The 18,631-nt window shown below is 38.7% G+C and overlaps 1 protein-coding gene and 1 long non-coding RNA gene across 3 annotated transcripts in view; one reads left to right on the forward strand and one right to left on the reverse strand.

Annotated features, from left to right (window-relative positions):
• Cfh (complement factor H) overlaps positions 1-18,631 on the forward strand; it is a 96,103-nt gene that overhangs the window by 18,912 nt on the left and 58,560 nt on the right. For both annotated transcript variants that reach the window (XM_040737452.1, XM_040737453.1), the window contains exon 7: positions 3,699-3,872. In XM_040737452.1, the coding sequence (XP_040593386.1) occupies positions 3,699-3,872 (174 nt within the window). The remainder of the gene's footprint in view (positions 1-3,698; positions 3,873-18,631) is intronic.
• On the reverse strand, positions 21-3,100 carry LOC121136687. The gene is made up of 3 exons (XR_005873741.1): positions 2,960-3,100; positions 886-991; positions 21-195 (listed from the first exon to the last, which is right to left on the reverse strand). It is a non-coding gene; the product is annotated as an uncharacterized LOC121136687 (long non-coding RNA).

The following is an 18,631-nucleotide window of genomic DNA, read 5'->3' on the forward strand; positions in this document are numbered from 1 at the left end:
TCTAAGTCTTTTATTGCTTAAGAAGTAGGCCAGTGAGGGGAAAAGAATGATGGTCATCCAGATCCTTGTGAAGCTGATGGCATTGAGTCCAGGCACTTGTTTGCATGGTGTTTGTGGTTTCTAATCAGAGAAGCAGTATCTGCAGTACTCCTCTGGCATTAACCTTCTTCCATATTCTTAACTCCAGGTGCCCTCCTAAACAGATCATTTATTCATATAAACATCAAAATATAACTCATGAAGTGTCATTTTATATTAAGTCTCTGTCTTGCACTTAAGAGGAACTATTCAAACAATCATTGCAGCTTTAAGTGAATTCAGTGCAAGACATATAGAATTCGACTCTGTTATATGTTAGGAGTGGGGCACGTCTGCTTCATTGAAGCTTAATGCTTCCATGTTTTTCTCAGCCACTTAGCCACTTAATTAAAAACTCTTCTTCAGCATATTTTTTGTTTCAAACTGAGAAATATGTATGGTACCCCAGGTCTGCTTCAGCACATCCTAGGCTTGCTTCTTTCAAACACTTTGAAAGAGAAATGGGGGAGGGAGAGAAGAAGGGGGGAGAAAGAGACTACATTTAACTTTCCTTTTAATCATTTCTCAAACAGTCACATGTCAGATATTAAAAGTTCTTATTTATTAAAGAGAGAGTTGACAGAGGGCTTGCTCATGAGACAGCAAATAAGAGTTCAATGATATAAAGATATGCATCCTAATTCATACAGGCATGCAAATCTCTTATAATGAACTTCATTTAGATGAATGAAAAATTATATTACTGGATAAAAAGTAGTTTCTTATTAATGAAAGCACTGCACTATTTTGTACCCTGGCTGATATGATCTAATCATTGTTTTTGCCTTCCTGGAGCAAAGAGCTTACCTGTGTTTGTGTATGGTTATGTCCGAACCAAGGCATCTTAATCTGCCAGCCACCATACTGCTGAAAACATGCTTGGTCACAGCTAAATTTGCAGGAGGCATGGAATCTGAACAAGATCAAAATTCAAACAAAATATTGTAATGTAAAACAAACAAACTTCCTTCCAGCTGATCATAACCAGACCAAGGCTTTTAGAACAACTTCTCAGAACATTTGGTTCTCTATCATATAGCAGACAGTCACTGACAGCAAGTAGGAATAATAAAAAATACCACAGTTCTCTGAATAAATATTAATTTTAACAAATAACCATCTGCTTCCTGTACCAAATACATTTTGTAAAATTGGCTTTACTCTGTAAGACAAACAAACTTGTAGTGTTCCTTTCCAAATGTTTCTACTGATGGAATAAAGGTCAACATAAAATTGAAAGGTTAACTGTTGAGAATTTATCAGAATTCATCAGAGGTTTATGTCTACAGTAGGTTAACCTACAGAAGGCCTTATGTTCTTAATCAGTTTGACAAAGTTCTCTCAGTCTTGTTTCGTTGTTCTCTTAAGCATTTGGCCTTATTGTTATTGTTTGGAATCATGCATATTTAACTAAAATAGGCACTGAATTATCTTATATTGTTAAGAAAACCCAAATAGAAAAGTATAAACTACAATTGTCCTATGAAAATATGATAGGCGGAGTTGAATGAAGTAAGAAAAAATGAAGGAATATATTTAAATTAAGAGGCCAAAGTTGTGTTTAAGTAGTCATATATTATTGTAGCTTAGTTGTTATTTATATGCACATATATTATCCTGTCAGAAATGCAGATATACTGTGACACAAATTTAAGAACAGTCAAAAGATTGCTGCTACAGCTTCATGAGCAAAGTGCTCACATTACAATTATGTATGTGAGGAGAAAAATATTCAAATGATTCTTGAAACCATAGAATCTGTATGAGAATTTGACAATGAAACACTGTAAAGAAAATTTGCAGATTCCTATCATTCATTTGGTTTTATACATTAAAATATTAGATGTAGGAGGAAAAACAGGAATTGAGGAAAGAACAATACTACAGACCGTCATGTTATAAACTCCATATGCTTTTGAATTCTACACAGGGGCCTGATCCATTCAGTTATATGAACTTTGATCTAATGACCAAAATTATTAGCATAAGGGGTAGTTTTTTAACTTGGAGGTTATCTTGAATGCCAAGGAATAGAAGAAAAAACACAAATGAAGAATACACGCTCATAAAATCAACTGTAAGGCAAAGAATTTCATTTATATAGCAATTATAGTGACTTAAATAATTTTCTAAGGTAGCAATGATATCAATGAGAAGACCTAGGACAGAGTTATTTGAGTTACACAGGACAGAAAGTGCACATTTCAGAAATGGTTTGATATATGTGACAGCCAGACTTGGGTCAGAGTGGTGGCAGTACGCAGAGTAAGTTGAAAATTCAGTAAAAATGTCTAAATATCAAGTAGATCAGTGGGTGAGGAGCCCACAACAACATAAAAATAGTAATGCGAAGTAAAATAAAAATTTGAAATTAAAACATGTATCAAGATAAAGACCAGGAGACGTAGGAAAATACAAATACAACATTTTGGAGTACTTCAAGAAGTCAGTGACTGAATAAAGAAATTACTCCAGGAGGTTTGACTTCTATGAAAAAGTGAATTTCTGGATTTACATCTTTGAGTAAATGGAAGACTTCTGTCACAGCACTAGCTGTGTGATGGAGGTGTCAGAAGCCAATCAGGGACTGTATTGAGGACTACATAGGGTGTGGGAAAAAGGAGATAGTTGGTGAAATTGTACTTTAAGGATTTGAGCTTTGAAAAGATGGAAGGCACTAAAGTTCGGACAAAGAGTTAAGAGAACTTTTGTCTATTTTTGCTGAGTAGACCTAAGTAGTTCTCATAGAGAACTTTTAACGAGCCTTTAACAGATAAGTCTGTCCAAGTCTTTTGCTGGGTTATCCCACCAATGTAAGAAAATGCAACAGAATGAGAAGTAGGATCATAATGTGAGTGATTCTTTTTCTATGCATGCTCACTCTCAGTGTAAGCAATATGGGCCTCTTCTGTGTCAGTTGTTGGAATCAGTACATGGTCTCATCATCTTTTTGTATACTTGCTGCAGCTGTAGACATGAGAGTATCAAAGCTGAACATGTCAAAAAACAAGCCGAAAAGTCATGGTCTGGAAAACAGACAGGAAAAAAATGAGGGTTGATGATCAGGGATGTCAGAGAGAACATAGAGTATAGAGAAAAGCATAATTAGAACTCATTATATACATGTATACCCTTGTCAAATGCCAAAATTCATGATTTTTGAAGGTCAAAAATTGAATTATGTTTTTCTGTAAGGTGAATGATACAGCTCCCATATTCAGTAAGTTGTCCCATGTACTTCAAAGAGGAAGAGTGAGAAAATTTCACAACTATTTAGAAGTAAGAGCCTGTGAATATTAATAAATAGGCCAAACAAGAGTCTGAGTCCAGCAATCAAAGAATTAGAAAGTGAAAGAAATTATTGGTGTTATATAGTATGAAGTTATTGCCACTTATAAAATAATGAAACACTGCATATCACAGTTTCTAGAGGTAAGAATTAATATAAGAGTGGCACATATATATCAAGAGGAGAGAGGGGAAGCCTGACTGATATGTCAAGCATATGAAGATGTAATCATATGTCACCTTTATAGCTTTCGGTACAAGTAAATGCTATCTGTCATTTAATTTTCATGAGAATTAAAAATTGCTCAATATTTATATATCCTTCTTTTCAGAAATGACATGCAAACCTCCCTATATTCCAAATGGTGTGTACTCACCTCAGAGGATTAAACACAGAGCTGATGATGAAATCAGATATGAATGTAAAAATGGTTTCTATCCTGCAACCCAAGGAACTGTTGCAAAGTGTACCAGTACTGGCTGGATCCCTGTTCCAAGATGTAGCTGTAAGTTTTATTCATACCTTGAATCTCCATTATCCTGACATTACCCTTTAATACATGCACAGATAGAGACACATTATTAGCAAATATTTGGCTTTTTTTGTGTACAATCCTTAGAAGTACTCTATTGTTTAAAGTAATATTTTAACTAATTTATTTTAAAGTAATATTTTAAATAATATATTTTAAGTAATATTAAAATTCAAGATTTTAAGAAATATTAAAAATACATTATGGAAAACTAAAATTTTAATTTTCTGCTACTTGAATTCATGTATATGTACATATATACCTTTTTCTAATTATGAAACATTTTCAAAGATTTTTAGTAAATTATTGGATAAGAATATTTGTCTTATAAGACAAGTTTATATATTTATTTTCATTATAGCAAATATACATAAAAATAGTTGCTTCTTCATGAATCTTTGCTGTCAGACTTGAGGATGACTCAGCTATTGTCTCTGCATTTGTGTGGTGCTCTCAGAGACTGCCATGGTTGTCAGTCAGGAGCCTTTGCTGAGCTGTATGTTTAACATTCACACTCACCAGGCTTTGACAAGAGGCTTCAGTTCCTTACACATAAGCCTCATTCTTCTCAATTTGTGTCAATATTGCTTAAGTAAACAACTTAGAGCAAGAAAACTTACTTTGATACACTGACTTAAGTTAATGGTCAAATAGTTCCATCACTTTAGACCTATAGCAGGCAGCGTATTACATCAGAATGATTGCCACGGCAAAGCTGCCTGCCTCCTGTCCACCAGGAACACAACTAGAAAGGAATGACCAGCATCACAATGTCCTTTCAAAGGCATAGTCCCAGTAACCTAAGTTACTTCAACTAGACCAGCAGTTCCTGAACTTTACATCATCTCCCAACAGGAGCACCAGTGAGGATCCAAGCTTCTAACTGACACAGGGTTTTGCAAAATATATAAATCCAAATAATATAAGAATAAGAAGCTATTTTCAGTAAGAAATACTATTAATAGATATGAGAACTTAAGGAAACCACTAACTGTTTTTTATTTTAATTTTAAAACTTTAGTTCTTTGACAACTTCTTACATGTGTATAATATGTCCTGTATATTCTATCTACTCGCCTTCTCTCACATGCCCCAACTCTATTAACACCTAATCCTTGCCTGTCGTTTTCCAAGCTTTATAAGTTTGAATTTTTATGTATGTTGTGCTGATTTTAACCAGAACGTATGACTAACATTGGATTATAACTGTCCTTTGGAACTTGGTTTATTCACTAGTAGGTTGGTGTAGACCTGTGAGCACTGACTCCCTTTTCTGTTGAATATATCAGCATGAAATAGTTCAGCGCTGAGGGCCACAGTTCCTGAGACCTTACCCCATTCATGACCACATGCTAAGGGTACATTATTGTGGAGACTCAGTGCAATACAACTTTTGTATTGGTTTGTGCATCAGAAGAATCCTTAATGCTTCTGAGTTTCTCATGAGATGATGACTGCGTAATTACTGTGTGATTTTGCAGCTTGTAGCAACTGAGTACACAATTATCACTATTCCCAGTATCTTGCGAATTAATAAATCTATACTTTCATCATAGTTTACCAGAGAATGGAATCTTTTCTAATTAATGTTGACAGTATTCATTATCTATGAATATAAACATATTTAGAAGATTTTCAATGTCATAGCAATTTATCCTTTTATTTTTTACATTCCAACTGTAGTGTCCCCTCCTCCCAACTTCTTTCCTTCCCCTCCCCTTTACATCCTAATTCACACTTTCTCCATGGTTTCCCCTCAGATATAGGTGGGCCTCCCATTGATATCAGCCAGCCATGGTATATCAAGTTGCAGTGAGACTAGGCTCCCCCTCTTCCATTAAGGCTGGGCAAGGCAATCTGCTAGGAGTAACAGGTCCCAAAAGCAAGCAACAGAGTTAGAGACAGCCGCGGCTCTCACTGTTAGGAGTCTTCAAGAAGACCACATTGCACAACTGTAACATATATGTAGAATGCTCCAGTCAGTCCCATACAGGCTCCCTGGTAGTCAGTTCCATCTCTGAGAGCCACTGTGAGCCCAGGTTAGTTGGTTCTGTAGGTTTTCTTGTGGTGTCCTCAACTCCTCTGGCTCCTACAATCTTCTTCAGAAGGATTATCTGAGCTCTGCCTAATGTTTGGCTGCTGGTCTCTGCACCTGCTTCCATTAGTTGCTAGGTGAAGCCTCTGATAACAGTTGAGCTAGGCACCAGTATACGAGAATAGCAGTATATCATTAGGAATCATTTCATAGATTTTTTTTTCTGATCCTGCTTGGTGCTATCTTAGGCCTCTAGAATATGCTGCCTCCAGGTCTTGGCCCTCAGAGGTGAGCTGTCTCTCTGGATATGGGTCTCCCCCTGGCCAGTCATTGGGTCACTCCCAAAATGTCTGTGCCATCTTTAGCCCAACACATCTTGTAGGCAGGACAAATTGTAGGTTGAAAAGTTTGTGGTTCGATGGTATACCAATCCCTCCACTGGATATCTTGCCTGATTACAAGGGAAGGCCAGTTGAGCTCCATTTCCCCCATTGCTAGGAGTCTTAGTTAGGGTCATCCTCAAAGATTCCTGCGAGTTTCCATTGCTCTAGGCTTCTAGCTCATCCTGGAGATGCCCCCCCAGATTCCAGTTGTCTCTTCCAGTACTCTCTCCCTTCATTTTCCTCCTACCTGATCCCTCCTGTTCCCATTCTCATTACCCCTTCAAGTCCCCTCCCCCATCCACTGTTAAAATTCATTCTATTTTCCCTTCATAGTGAGGTTAAACCCTCCCCACCCATTCACGAGCCCTCTTTGTTACTCAGTTTCTCTGGGTCTGTGGGTTGTATCATGTTTCTCCTTTGCTTTACAGCTAATATTCAATTATGAGTTAGCACATACGACGTTTGTCTTTCTGTGCCTGGATTAACTTACTCAGGATGATAATTTTTAGTTCCATCCACCTACTGTCATTGTTTTTTTTTCTTCAGTCCTTTTATACTATCCTTTTGTTTTTGTATTTTTAATTTTATTTTTATTTTTAAATTTAAATTTAAATTAGAAACAAGGTTGCTTCACATGTCAATTCTAAGTCCCTCTCCCTTTCCCTCCCCTCCTCCTGTGCCCTCCCTCCAACCCTCCCCCAAATCCCCTCATTTCCCCAGGGAGGGTGAGGCCCTCCATGGGGGTGTCGATAGTCTGTCATTTCATCCAGGGCAGGGCCTAGACCCTCCCCCCAAGATTCCAGGGTGAGAGTGCACCTCTCATTGTTGGATGGAAGCCCAAAGTCCATTTGTATACCAGGGATAAATACTGGTCTACTACCCAAGGCTCAATAGATTCCCTACGCCTCCTCACTGACACCCCCATTCAGGGGGTCTTGGTCAGTCCCATGCTGGATTCCCAGACATCAGCCTGGTCAGCTGTTTCTGGGGTTTAAACCAGCCCAGTCTTAACCCCTTTGGTCATCAGTCCTCCCTCTCTGTCACTGGATTTCTTTAGTTCAGCTCAGTGCTTAGCTGTGTGGGAGTCTTCCTCTGCTTCCATCAGCCACTAAATGAAGGTTCTGTTTCCCAGACTCTCTGGCCATGGGATTGTAGGCTGGAACTCCCCAGATCTATGTCTTAAATCCATATATGAGTGAGTACCTACCATGTTTCTCTTTGTGTAAATGTACCACATTTTCTGTATTCATTCTTCTATTTAGGGACATCTAGGTTTCCAGTTTCTGGAATAAAGCTCTTATGAATATAGTTTTGTAAGTGTCCTTGTGGTATAGGGAAGCATTCTTTGGGTATATAACCCAGACTGGTACAGCCTGGTCTTGAGGTAGATTGATTCCCTTTTAGTGAGAGAAAACAACATATTGATTTCCAAAGTGACTGTATAAGTTTACACTCCAGCTGTGGAGGAGTGGTCCCCTTGTTCTCCATTCTCTCCAGCATGAGCTATCGTGTGGGTATTGATCTAACCCATTCCAACAGTTGTTAAGATAGAATCTCAATGTCATTTTCATTTGCAGTTCCCTGACGGCTAAGGACAATCAACATCCAGCATAAGCTGTCATTGGTGTTTTTGATTTTCGCCATTCTGACAGGAGTGAGATGGTATCTCAGAGTTGTTTTGATTTGCATGTACGTTGGCTAGGGATGTTGAGCACTTTCTTAAGTGTCTCTCAGCCATTTTAGATTCCTCTACTGAGAATTCTATATTTAGTTTTGCACCCCATTTTTGATTGGATCATTTGGTGTTTTGGAGACTTGCTTCTTGAGTTCTTTGTAAATTTTGGAAATCAGTCCTCTGTCAAATGTGGGGTTAGTGAATATCTTTTCCCAATCTGTGGGTTGTCTTTTTGTCTTGCATACTGTGTCCTTTGCCTTACAGAAGTTTCTTACTTTCAGGAGGTCCCATTTATTAATTGTCGATCTTAGTGTCTGTGCTACTGGTGCAGGAAGCAGTCTCCTGTACCAATTTGTTCAAGGGTGCCTCCAATATTCTTTTCTAACAGGTTCAGTGTGGCTGGATTTATGTTGAGATCTTTGATCCATTTCGATTTAAGCTTTGTGCATGGCGATAGACATGGATCTATCTGCAGTCTTCTACATGTCAGACTCCAGTTATGCCAGCACCATTTGTTGAAGGTGCTTTCTTTTTTCCATTGTATAATCTTAGCTTCTTTGTCAAAGATCATGTGTTCATACGTGTATGGGTTAATGTTGGGGTATTCAATTCCATTCCATTAGTCTACCTGTTAATTTTTGTGCCAATACTAAGCTGTTTTCAGGACTATATCTCTGCAATAGAGCTTGAAGTCAGGGATGGTGATGCCTCCGCTTGTTGCCTTGTTGATCAGGGTTGTTTTGGCTATCCTGGATCTTTTGTGTTTCCAAATAAAGTTGATTATTGTTCTTTCAAGGTGTGTGAAGAATTGTGCTGAGATTTTAATGGGGATTGTGTTATATCTGTATATTGCTTTCAGTAAGATTGTCATTTTTACTATGTTGATCCTACCTATCCAAGAGCATGGGAGATCTTTCCATCTTCTGGTGTCTTCTTTAATTTCTTTCTTTAAAGATGGAAAGTTGTTGCAATACAGGTCTTTCATTTGTTGTTATGTTGTTTGTGGCAATTGTAAAGGGTGATGTTTCTCTGATCTTTTTCTCAGCTCTTTTATTATCTATATATAGTAAGGCTACTGATTTTCTTAAGTTGATCTTGTATCCTGCCACTTTGCTGAAGGTGTTTATCAGCTGTAAGAGTTCCCTGGTAGAGTTTTTTGGGTCACTTATATAAACTATCATATCATCTGCAAATAGTGAAAGTTTGACCTCGTCCTTTCCAATTTGTATCTCCTTGATCTCCTTTTGTTGACTTATTGCTCTAGCTATAACTTCGAATACAATATTGAGGAGGTATGGGGGGAGGGGACAGCCTTGCCTTGTTCCAGAATTTAGAGGAATCACCTTGAGTTTCTCTCCATTCAGTTTAATGTTATCTGTTCGTTTGCTGTATATAGCTTTTATTACGTTTAGGTATGTTCCTGTTATCCTAGATTTTTCCAAGACCTTTATCATGAATGGATGTCTGATCTTGTCAAAGGCTTTTTCAGCATCTAGTGAGATGATCATGTGATTTTTGTTTCTCAGCTTGTTTATATGGTAGAGTACATTGATGGATTTTCGTATGTTGTATCAACCCTGCATCACTGGAATGAAACCTACTTGATCATGGTGTATGAGTTTTCTGATGTGTTCTTGTATCTGATTTTCCAGTATTTTATTGAATATTTTTGCATCAATGTTCATGAGGGATATTGTTCTGAAGTTCTCTTTCTTAGTTGAGTCTTTGTATGGCTTAGATATCAATGTTTTGAAGCCTCGTAAAAAGAGTTTGGCAAAGACCCTTCTGCTTCTATTGCATGGAATAATTTGAATAGGTATAACCTATTCTTTGAATTTCTGGTAAAATTCTGTACCGAAGCCATCTGGACCCGGGCTTTTTATGGTTGGGAGACTTTTGATGACTACTTCTATTTCCTTAGGTGTTATAGGTCTATTTAAGTTGCTTATCCATTCTTGATTCAATTTTGGCAAGTGATATCTATCCAGGAAATTGTCCATTTCCTTTAAATTTGAAAATTTAGTGGAGTATAGCTTTTCAAAATATGACTTGATGATTCTGTGGATTTTCTCACTGTCCGTTGTTATATCTCCCTTTTCATTTCTGATTTTGTTAATTTGCATGTTCATACTCTGCTGTTTGATAAGTTTAGATAAAAGTTTGTCTATCTTGTTGATTTTCTCAAAGAACCAACGCTTTGTTACATTGATTCTTTGTATTGTTTTTGCTAGTTTCTACTTTATTGATTTGAGCATCAATTTAATTATTTCCTGGCATCCGCTTCTCTGGGGTGAGTTTGCTTCCTTTTGTTCTAGAGACTTCAGTTGTGCTGTTAATTCTCTAGTGTTACTATTCTCCATTTTCTTCATGTGGGCACTTAGTGTTATGCACTTTCCTGTTAACTTTCAATGTGTCCCATAAGTTTGGGTATGTTGTGTCTTCCTTCTCATTGAATTGTAGGAAGTCTTAATTTCTTTTTTTTTAAATTTCTTCCTTAACCCAGGAGTGGTACAATTGTGCATTATTCAATTTCCGTGAGTTTGTACGGTTTCTGCAATTTGGGTTGTTGTTGAATTCTAACTTTAAAGCATGGTGGCCTGATAAGATACATGGAGTTATTATAACTTTTTGTACCTGTTGAGGTTTGCTATGTTGCCACGTATGTGGTCGATTTTTGAGAAGGTTCCATGTGGCACTGAAAAGAAGGTATATTCTTTTGTGTTCAGATGGAGTGCTCTATAGATGGCTGTTAAACCCAATTTGGCCATAACTTCTATTAGATCCTTCATATCATTGTTAATTTCTGTCTTGTGGTCCTGTCTAGTGGTAAGAGAGGGATGTTGAAGTCTCCCACTACAAGTGTGTGAGGTTTTATATGTGCTTTGAGTTTTAGTACTGTTTCTCTTATGAACATGGATGGCTTTTTATTTGGGACATAGATGTTCAGAATTGAGGCTGCATCTTGATGGATTTCTCCTGTGATGAGTATGAAATGACCTCATTCATCTCTTTTATTTGACTTTATTTTAAAGTCTAATTTGTTAGATATTAGGATTGCTACTCCTGCTTGTTTCTTGGGTTCATTTGATTGAAAAATCTTTTCCCCACCCTTAACTCTGAAATAACGTCTGTCGTTGAAACTGAGGTATGTTTCTTGTATGTAGCAGAAGGATGGATTGTGTCTTCGAATCCATTCTGTTAGCCTGTGTTTTTTTTAGGCGAGTTAAGACCATTAATATTGAGGGGGAATTAATTACCATTGATAGCTCATTCTCGTTTGTTTCCCCAGGGTTGTTGTTGGTGGAACTGTATGTGGATTTCCACCACTTTTCCTTTTGCCTGTTGGTGAATTGCGATTATCTATTGCCTATGTTTTTCTGGTTGTAGTTAACTTCCTTGGGCTGGAGTTCTCCTTCCAGAATTTTCTGTAGGGCTGGGTTGGTAGATATGTATTGCTTAAATCTGGTTTTGTCATGAAATATCTTGTTTACTCCATCTATATTAATTGAAAGCTTTGCTGGGCATAGTAGTCTTGGCTGGCATCCGTGATCTCTTAATGTTGTTAGAATATGTATCCAGGACCTTCAGGCTTTCTTATTTTCCATGGAGAAGTCAGGTGGAATTCTGATAGGTTTGCCTTTATATGTTACTTGGTCTTTTTCCTTAGCTCCTCTTAATATTCTTTCTTTATTTTGTATGTTTGGGGTCTTGATTATTATATGTCGAGGGTTTTGGTTTTTTTTTTTGGTTCCCTCTATTTGGTGTTCTGTAAGCTTCTTTCACCCTCATTGGCGTGTCTTTCTTTAGACTGGGAAATTTTTCTTCTATGGGTTTGTGGAATATGTTTTCTCTCCCTTTGAGGTGGATTTCTTCACCTTCTTCTATACCTGTTATTCTTAAATTTGGTCTTTTCATGGTGTCCCATATTTCCTGGATTTTTTGTGTTAGGGATTTGTTGGACTTAATATTTTCTTAGGTGAATGAATCTAATTCTCCTAGTGTATCTTCAACAGCTGAGATTCTGTATTCCATCTCTTCTTTTCTGTTTGTTATGCTTGCATCTGTAGTACCTGACCATTTTCCCAGATTTTCTATTTCCAGCCTTCCTTCAGACTATGATATTTTATTGTTTCTATTTCAGATTTCAGCCCTTGCACTCTTTGAATTGTTTCTTGCAATTTTTGCTTTGTCTATTCTTCCATTTCTTGTGTTTTTTGGATTGTGTTTTCTTCTGTCTCTTTAAGGGATTTTCTCATATCCTATTTGAGTGAGGGCCTCTATCATTTTAATGAAGTTTTTTTTAAATGTCATTCTCTTCTGCTTCATTTGTGTTGGGGTGTTCCAGTTTTGCTGGTATAGGGTCTCTGGACCCTGGTGGTGTCACATTGGTTTTTTCTCTTGCTCCTTGTGTTTTTATATTGTCTCCTTCCCATTTGTTCTTGCAGTGGTTTCCAGAAGGTGCCTCTTCCTCTCCTGGTGGGTATGGAACCAGGGTTCCCTTCTGGTGTAGGCAAGTCCAATGCTCTGGTAGCTTTCCACTTCCTGGTGTCGTTGGTGGAGAAATGGACTAGGATGCTGGGGTACTTTGGATCTGTCTGGGATGGTTGGGAGCCAAAGTGGTAGACCCCAGGGACAGAAGTATGGCCTGGAGCCAGGCCCTGATAGGCTTAGTCCTGTGGGTGGAGCAGGAGACTAGTGTGCATTGGTTTCCGTAGCAGGGATGGAAGGTGCAGTGGTAGCCCCCAAGCACAGGCAACTTGCCTAGGCTGAGGGTGGAGCAGAGAACTAGTCTGCTGGGGTGCCTTAGCTCCTGATGCTTGGATGGAAGCCACTGGGATGGAAGTTGCCATGGCAGTCCCCAGGCACAGGCAGATAGGCAGCCAGTAAATGGGCCCTGGTTTACCTAGTCCTTTGGATGGAGCAGGAAACTAGGCTGCCTGTGCACCTTGGCTCCTGCTGCTGGGATAGAAGCTGCCTTGGCAGTCCCCCAGAAACAACTCTTTGTTACATTGATTTATTTGTATTGTTTTTCTAGTTTCTGCTTTATTGATTTCAGCCCTCAATTTGATTATTTCCTGGGGTCTACTCCTCCTGGGTAAATTTGCTTCTTTGTGTTCTAGAGCTTTCAGTTGTGCTGTTAATTCTCTTGTGTAACTACTCTCCAGTTTCTTCATGTGGGCACTTAGTGCTATGAACTTCCCTAGTAGCACTGCTTTCCAAGTGTCCCATAAGTTTGGGTATGTTGTGTCCTCATTCTCATTGAATTCTAGGAAGTCTTTAATTTCTTTTTTTATTTCTTCATTGACCACGGAATGGTGCAATTGTGCATTATTCAACTCTCGTGAGTTACTAGGGATACTGCAATTTGTGTTGTTGTTGAATTCTCATTTTAATGCATGGTGGTCTCATAAGGTGCATGGAGTTATTCCAATTTTTTTGTACCTGTAGAGGTTTGCTATGTTGCCAAGTATGTGGTCGAATTTTGAGAAGGTCCCATGTGGCACTGAGAAGAATATATATTCTTTTTTATTTGGGTGGAATGTTCTATAGATGGCTGTTAAACCCAGTTGGGTCATAACTCCTATTAGTTCCTTTGCTTCTTTGTTAAGTTTCTGTCTGGAGTCCTGTCTAGTGGTGAGAATGGGGTGTTGAAGTCTCCCACTATAAGTGTGTGGGGCTTTACATGTCATTTGAGTTTTAGTAATGTTTCTTTTATGAATGTGGCTGCCTTTGCATTGGGACATAGATATTCAGAATTGAGACTTCATCTTGGTGTATTTCTCCTGTGATGCATATGACATGCCCTCTGTCATCTCTTTTGATTGATTATGGTTTAACATCTAATTTGTTAGATATTAGGATTGCTGCATGCCTTTGTTTTTTGGGTCCATTTGATTGGAACTTCTTTTCCTAACCGTTAACTCTGAGGTAATGTCTGACTTTGAGGGTGACATGTGTTTCTTTTATGCTGCAGCAGGATGGGTTATGTCTTCAAATCCATTCTTTTAGCCTGTGTCTCTTTATGGGCATGTTAAGACCATTATTTTTGAGGGATATTAATGACCATTGTTTGTTCATTCTTGTTTGTTTTGGAATAGTTGATGAGGTGGAATTATATGTGAATTTCCACCTCTTTTCTTTTGGCTGTTGATAAGGTGGGATTATCTATTGCCTATGTTTTTCTGGTTGGAGTTAACTTCCTTGGGTTGGGGTTTGCCCTCCAGAACTTTCTGTAGGGCTGGACTAGTGGATACGTAGTGTTTAAATCTGGTTTTGTCATGGAATATCTTGTTTTCTCCATCTATAGTGACTGAAAGCTTTGCTGAGTATAGCAGTGTGTGCTGGCATCCGTGCTCTTTTAGTGTTGATAGAATATCTATCCAGGATCTTCTTGCTTTCAGAGTTTCCACAGAGAAGTCAGGTATGATTCTGATAGGTTTGCCTTTATATGTTACTTGGCCTTTTTCCTTAGCTGCTCTTAATATTCTTTCTTTACTTTGTGTGTTTGGGGTTTTTACTATTATGTGGTGAGGTCACTTCCTTTTGTGGTGCACTCTATTTGGTGTTCTGTAGGCTTCTGTACTTTCATTGTCATGTCTTTCTTTAAATTGGGGAGCTTTTCTTCTATGATTTTGTTGAATATGCTTTCTGCCACTTTGAGGTGGAGTTCTTCACCATCTTCTATACCTATTATTCTTAGGTTTGGTCTTTTTCACAGTGTCCCATATTTCCTGGATATTTTGTGTTAGGGATTTGTTGGACTTAAGATTTTCTTTGGTTGATGAATCTATTTCCCCTAGTATATCTTCAACACTGGAGATTCTGTCTTCCATATCTTGTATTCTATTGGTTATGCTTGTATCTGTAGTACCTGACCGTTTGCCCAGCTTTTATTTTTCCAGCCTTCCTTCAGATTGTGTTCTTTTTTTTAAATTTTATTTTCCAGTTTAAATTGAGATAAGAAACAAGGTTGCTTCACAAGTCAGTTCCAGGTTCCTCTCCCATTCCCTCCCCTCCTCCCGTGCCCTCACCCCAACCCCCCCCTGTTATCCCCTCATTTCCCCAGGGAGTGTGAGGCCTTCCATGGGGGTGTGCATAGTCTGTCATTTCAGATAGGGCAGGGCCTAGACCCTTCCCCAAGAGTTCAGGGTGAGAGTGCACCACACATTGTTCTATGGGAGTCCAAAGTCCGTGTGTATACTTGGGATGGGTACTGATCTGCTGCCCAAGGCTCAATAGATTCCCTAGGCCTCCTCACTGACATCCAGATTCAGGGGGACTTGATCAGTCCCATGCTGGATTCCCAGGCTGATGCCTGGGATTCAAGAGTTAACCTTTGTCTGGTCAGCTGTTTCTGGGGGTTAAACCAGCCCAGTCTTAATCCCTTTGATCATCAGTCCTCCCTCTCTGTTACTGGCTTTCTTGAGTTCAGCTCAGTACTAAACCAAGGGAGTCTGCCTCTTCTTCCATCAGCCACTAAAGATTCTGTTTCCCAGACTCTCTGGCCATAAGATTGTAGGCTGGCACTCCCCAGATGTATGTCTAAAATCCATATATGAGAGAGTACATGCCATGTTTCTCTTTTTGTGACTGGGTTACCTCACTCAGGATGGTTTCTTCTAGTGTCATCCATTTGCCTGCGAATCTCATGATTCCATTATTTTTTTCTGCTGAATAGTACTCCATTGTGTAGATGTACCACATTTTCTCTATCCACTCTTCGGGTGAGGGACATCTAGGTTGCTTCCAAGTTCTGGCTATTACAAATAAAGCTGCTATGAACATAGTGGAACAGACATTTTTGTTGTATGAATGGGCATCTTTTGGATATATGCCTAAGAGTGGAGTTGCTGGGTCTTGTGGTAGGTTTATTCCCATTTTTCTGAGGAATCTCCATACTGATTTTCAAAGTGGCTGAACCAGTTGGCATTCCCACCAGCAATGGAGGAGTGTCCCCCTTTCACCACATCCTCTCCAGCATAAATTGTCATTGGTGTTTTTGATTTTAGCCATTCTGACAGGAGTGAGATGGGATCTCAGAGTTGTTTTGATTTGCATTTTCCGGATGGCTAAGGATGTTGAGCACTTTCTCAAGTGCCTCTCAGCCATTTTAGACTCCTCTATTGAAAACTCTCTATTTAGTTCTGCAGCCCACTTTTTAATAGGGTCCTTTGTTGTTTTGGAGACTTGTTTCTTGAGTTCTTTGTAAATTTTGGAGATCAACCCTCTGTCAGATGTGGGATTAGTGAATATTTTTTCCCATTCTGTGGGCTGCCTTTTTGTCTTGCTGACTGTGTCCTTTGACTTACAGAAGCTTCTCAGTTTCAGTAGGTCCCATTTATTAATTGTTGATCTCACTGTCTGTGCTACTGGTGTTATGTTCAGAAAGCTGTCTCCTGTACCAATTCGTTCAAGGGTACCACCCACTTTCTCTTCTAAGAGGTTCAGTGTGGCTGGATTTATGTTGAGGTCTTTGATCCATTTGGACTTAAGTTTTGTGCATGGCGATCAACATGGATCGATCCGCATTCTTCTACATGCCAGTCTCCAGTTATGCCAGCACCATTTGTTGAAGATGCTTTCTTTATTCCATTGTATATTTTTAGCTTCTTTGTCAAAGATCAGATGTTCGTATGTGTGTGGGTTAATACCCGGATTTTCAATTCGATTCCATTGGTCTACCTGTCTATTTTTGTGCCAATACCAAGCTGTTTTCAGGACTATAGCTCTATAATAGAGCTTGAGGTTAGGGATGGTGATGCCTCCGGACGTTGCCTTGTTGAACAGGGTTGTTTTGGCTATCCTGGGTCTTTTGTTTTTCCATACAAAATTGATTATTGTTCTTTCAAGGTCTGTGAAGAATTGTGCTGGGATTTTAATGGGGATTGCATTGAATCTGTAGATTGCTTTTGGAAGGATTGCCTTTTTTTTTTTTTTTTTGGTTTTTTGAGACAGGGTTTCTCTGTATTGTTTTGGAGGCTGTCCTGGAACTCACTCTGTAGTCCAGGCTGGCCTCGAACTCACAGAGATCCGCCTGCCTCTGCCTCCCAAGTGCTGGGATTAAAGGTGTGCCATTTTTACTACATTGATCCTACCTATCCACCAACATGGGTGATCCTTCCATTTTCCGAGGGCTTCTTTAATTTCTTTCTTAAAGAGTCAAAGTTCTTTCGATACAGGTCTTTTACTTGTTTGGTTAGCATTACCCCAAGGTATTTTATGTTGTTTGTGGCAATTGTAAAGGGTGATGTTTCTCTGATTTCTTTCTCAGCCCTTTTATCATCTGTATATAGTAGGGCTACTGATTTTCTTGAGTTGATCTTGTAGCCTGCCACTTTGCTGAAGGTGTTAATCAGCTGTAAGAGTTCCCTGGTAGAGTTCTTTGGGTCATTGATGTAAACTATCATATCGTCTGCAAACAGTGAAAGTTTGACCTCTTCCTTCCCAATTTGTATTCCCTTGATCCCCCTTTGTTGTCATATGGCAATAGCTAAAACTTCAAGTACCATGTTGAAAAGGTATGGAGAGAGTGGACAGCCTTGTTGTGTTACTGATTTTAGAGGAATTGCGTTGAGTTTCTGTCCATTTAGTTTGATGTTGGCTGTTGGTTTACTGTATATAGCTTTTATTATGTTTAGGTATGTCCCTGTTATCCCAGATCTCTCCAAGACCTTTATCATGAAGGGGTGTTAGATTTTGTCAAAGGCTTTTTCAGCATCTAGTGAGATGATCATGTGATTTTTGTTTTTCAGCTTGTTTATATGATGGATTATGTTGATGAATTTTTGTATGTTGAACCATCCCTGCATCCCTGGGATGAAACCTACTTGATCGTGGTGAATGATTGTTTTGATGTGTTCTTGGATCCGATTTGCCAGTATTTTATTGAGTATTTTTGCATCAATGTTCATGAGGGATATTGGTCTGAAGTTCTCTTTCTTAGTTGAGTCTTTGTATGGCTTAGATATCAATGTTTTGAAGCCTCATAGAAAGAGTTTGGCAAAGACCCTTCTGCTTCTATTGTGTGGAACACTTTGAGAAGAATTGCTATAAGCTGTTCTTTGAATTTCTGGTAGAATTCTGCACTGAGGCCATCTGGACCTGGGCTTCTTTTGGTTGGGAGACTTTTGATGACAGCTTCTATTTCCATAGGGGTTATAGGTCTATTTAAATTGCTTATCTGTTCTTGATTTAGTTTTGGCAATTGATAGCTGTCCAGGTAGTCATCCATTTCCTTTAAATTTTCGAATTTTGTGGAGTACAGGTTTTCAAAGTATGACCTAATGACTCTCTGGATTTCCTCAGAGTCTGTTGTTATGTCCCCCTTTTCATTTCTAATTTTGTTAATTTGCGTGTTCACTCTCTGCTGTTTGGTAAGTTTGGACAAAGGTTTGTCTATCTTGTTGATTTTCTCAAAGAACCAACTCTTCGTTGCATTGATTCTTTGTATTGTTTTCCTGGTTTCTACTTTATTGATTTCAGCCCTCAATTTGATTATTTCCTGGCGTCTACCCCTCCTGGGGGGAGTGTGCTTCTTTGTGTTCTAGAGCTTTCAGCTGTGATGTTAATTCTCTGGTATAACTGTTCTCCTGTTTCTTCATGTGAGCACTTAGTGCTATGAACTTCACCCGTAGCACTG

The sequence above is a fragment of the Mesocricetus auratus genome, unplaced genomic scaffold (assembly GCF_017639785.1).
Source record: "Mesocricetus auratus isolate SY011 unplaced genomic scaffold, BCM_Maur_2.0 Super-Scaffold_100676, whole genome shotgun sequence".
Classification (NCBI taxonomy): Eukaryota; Metazoa; Chordata; class Mammalia; order Rodentia; family Cricetidae; genus Mesocricetus; species Mesocricetus auratus.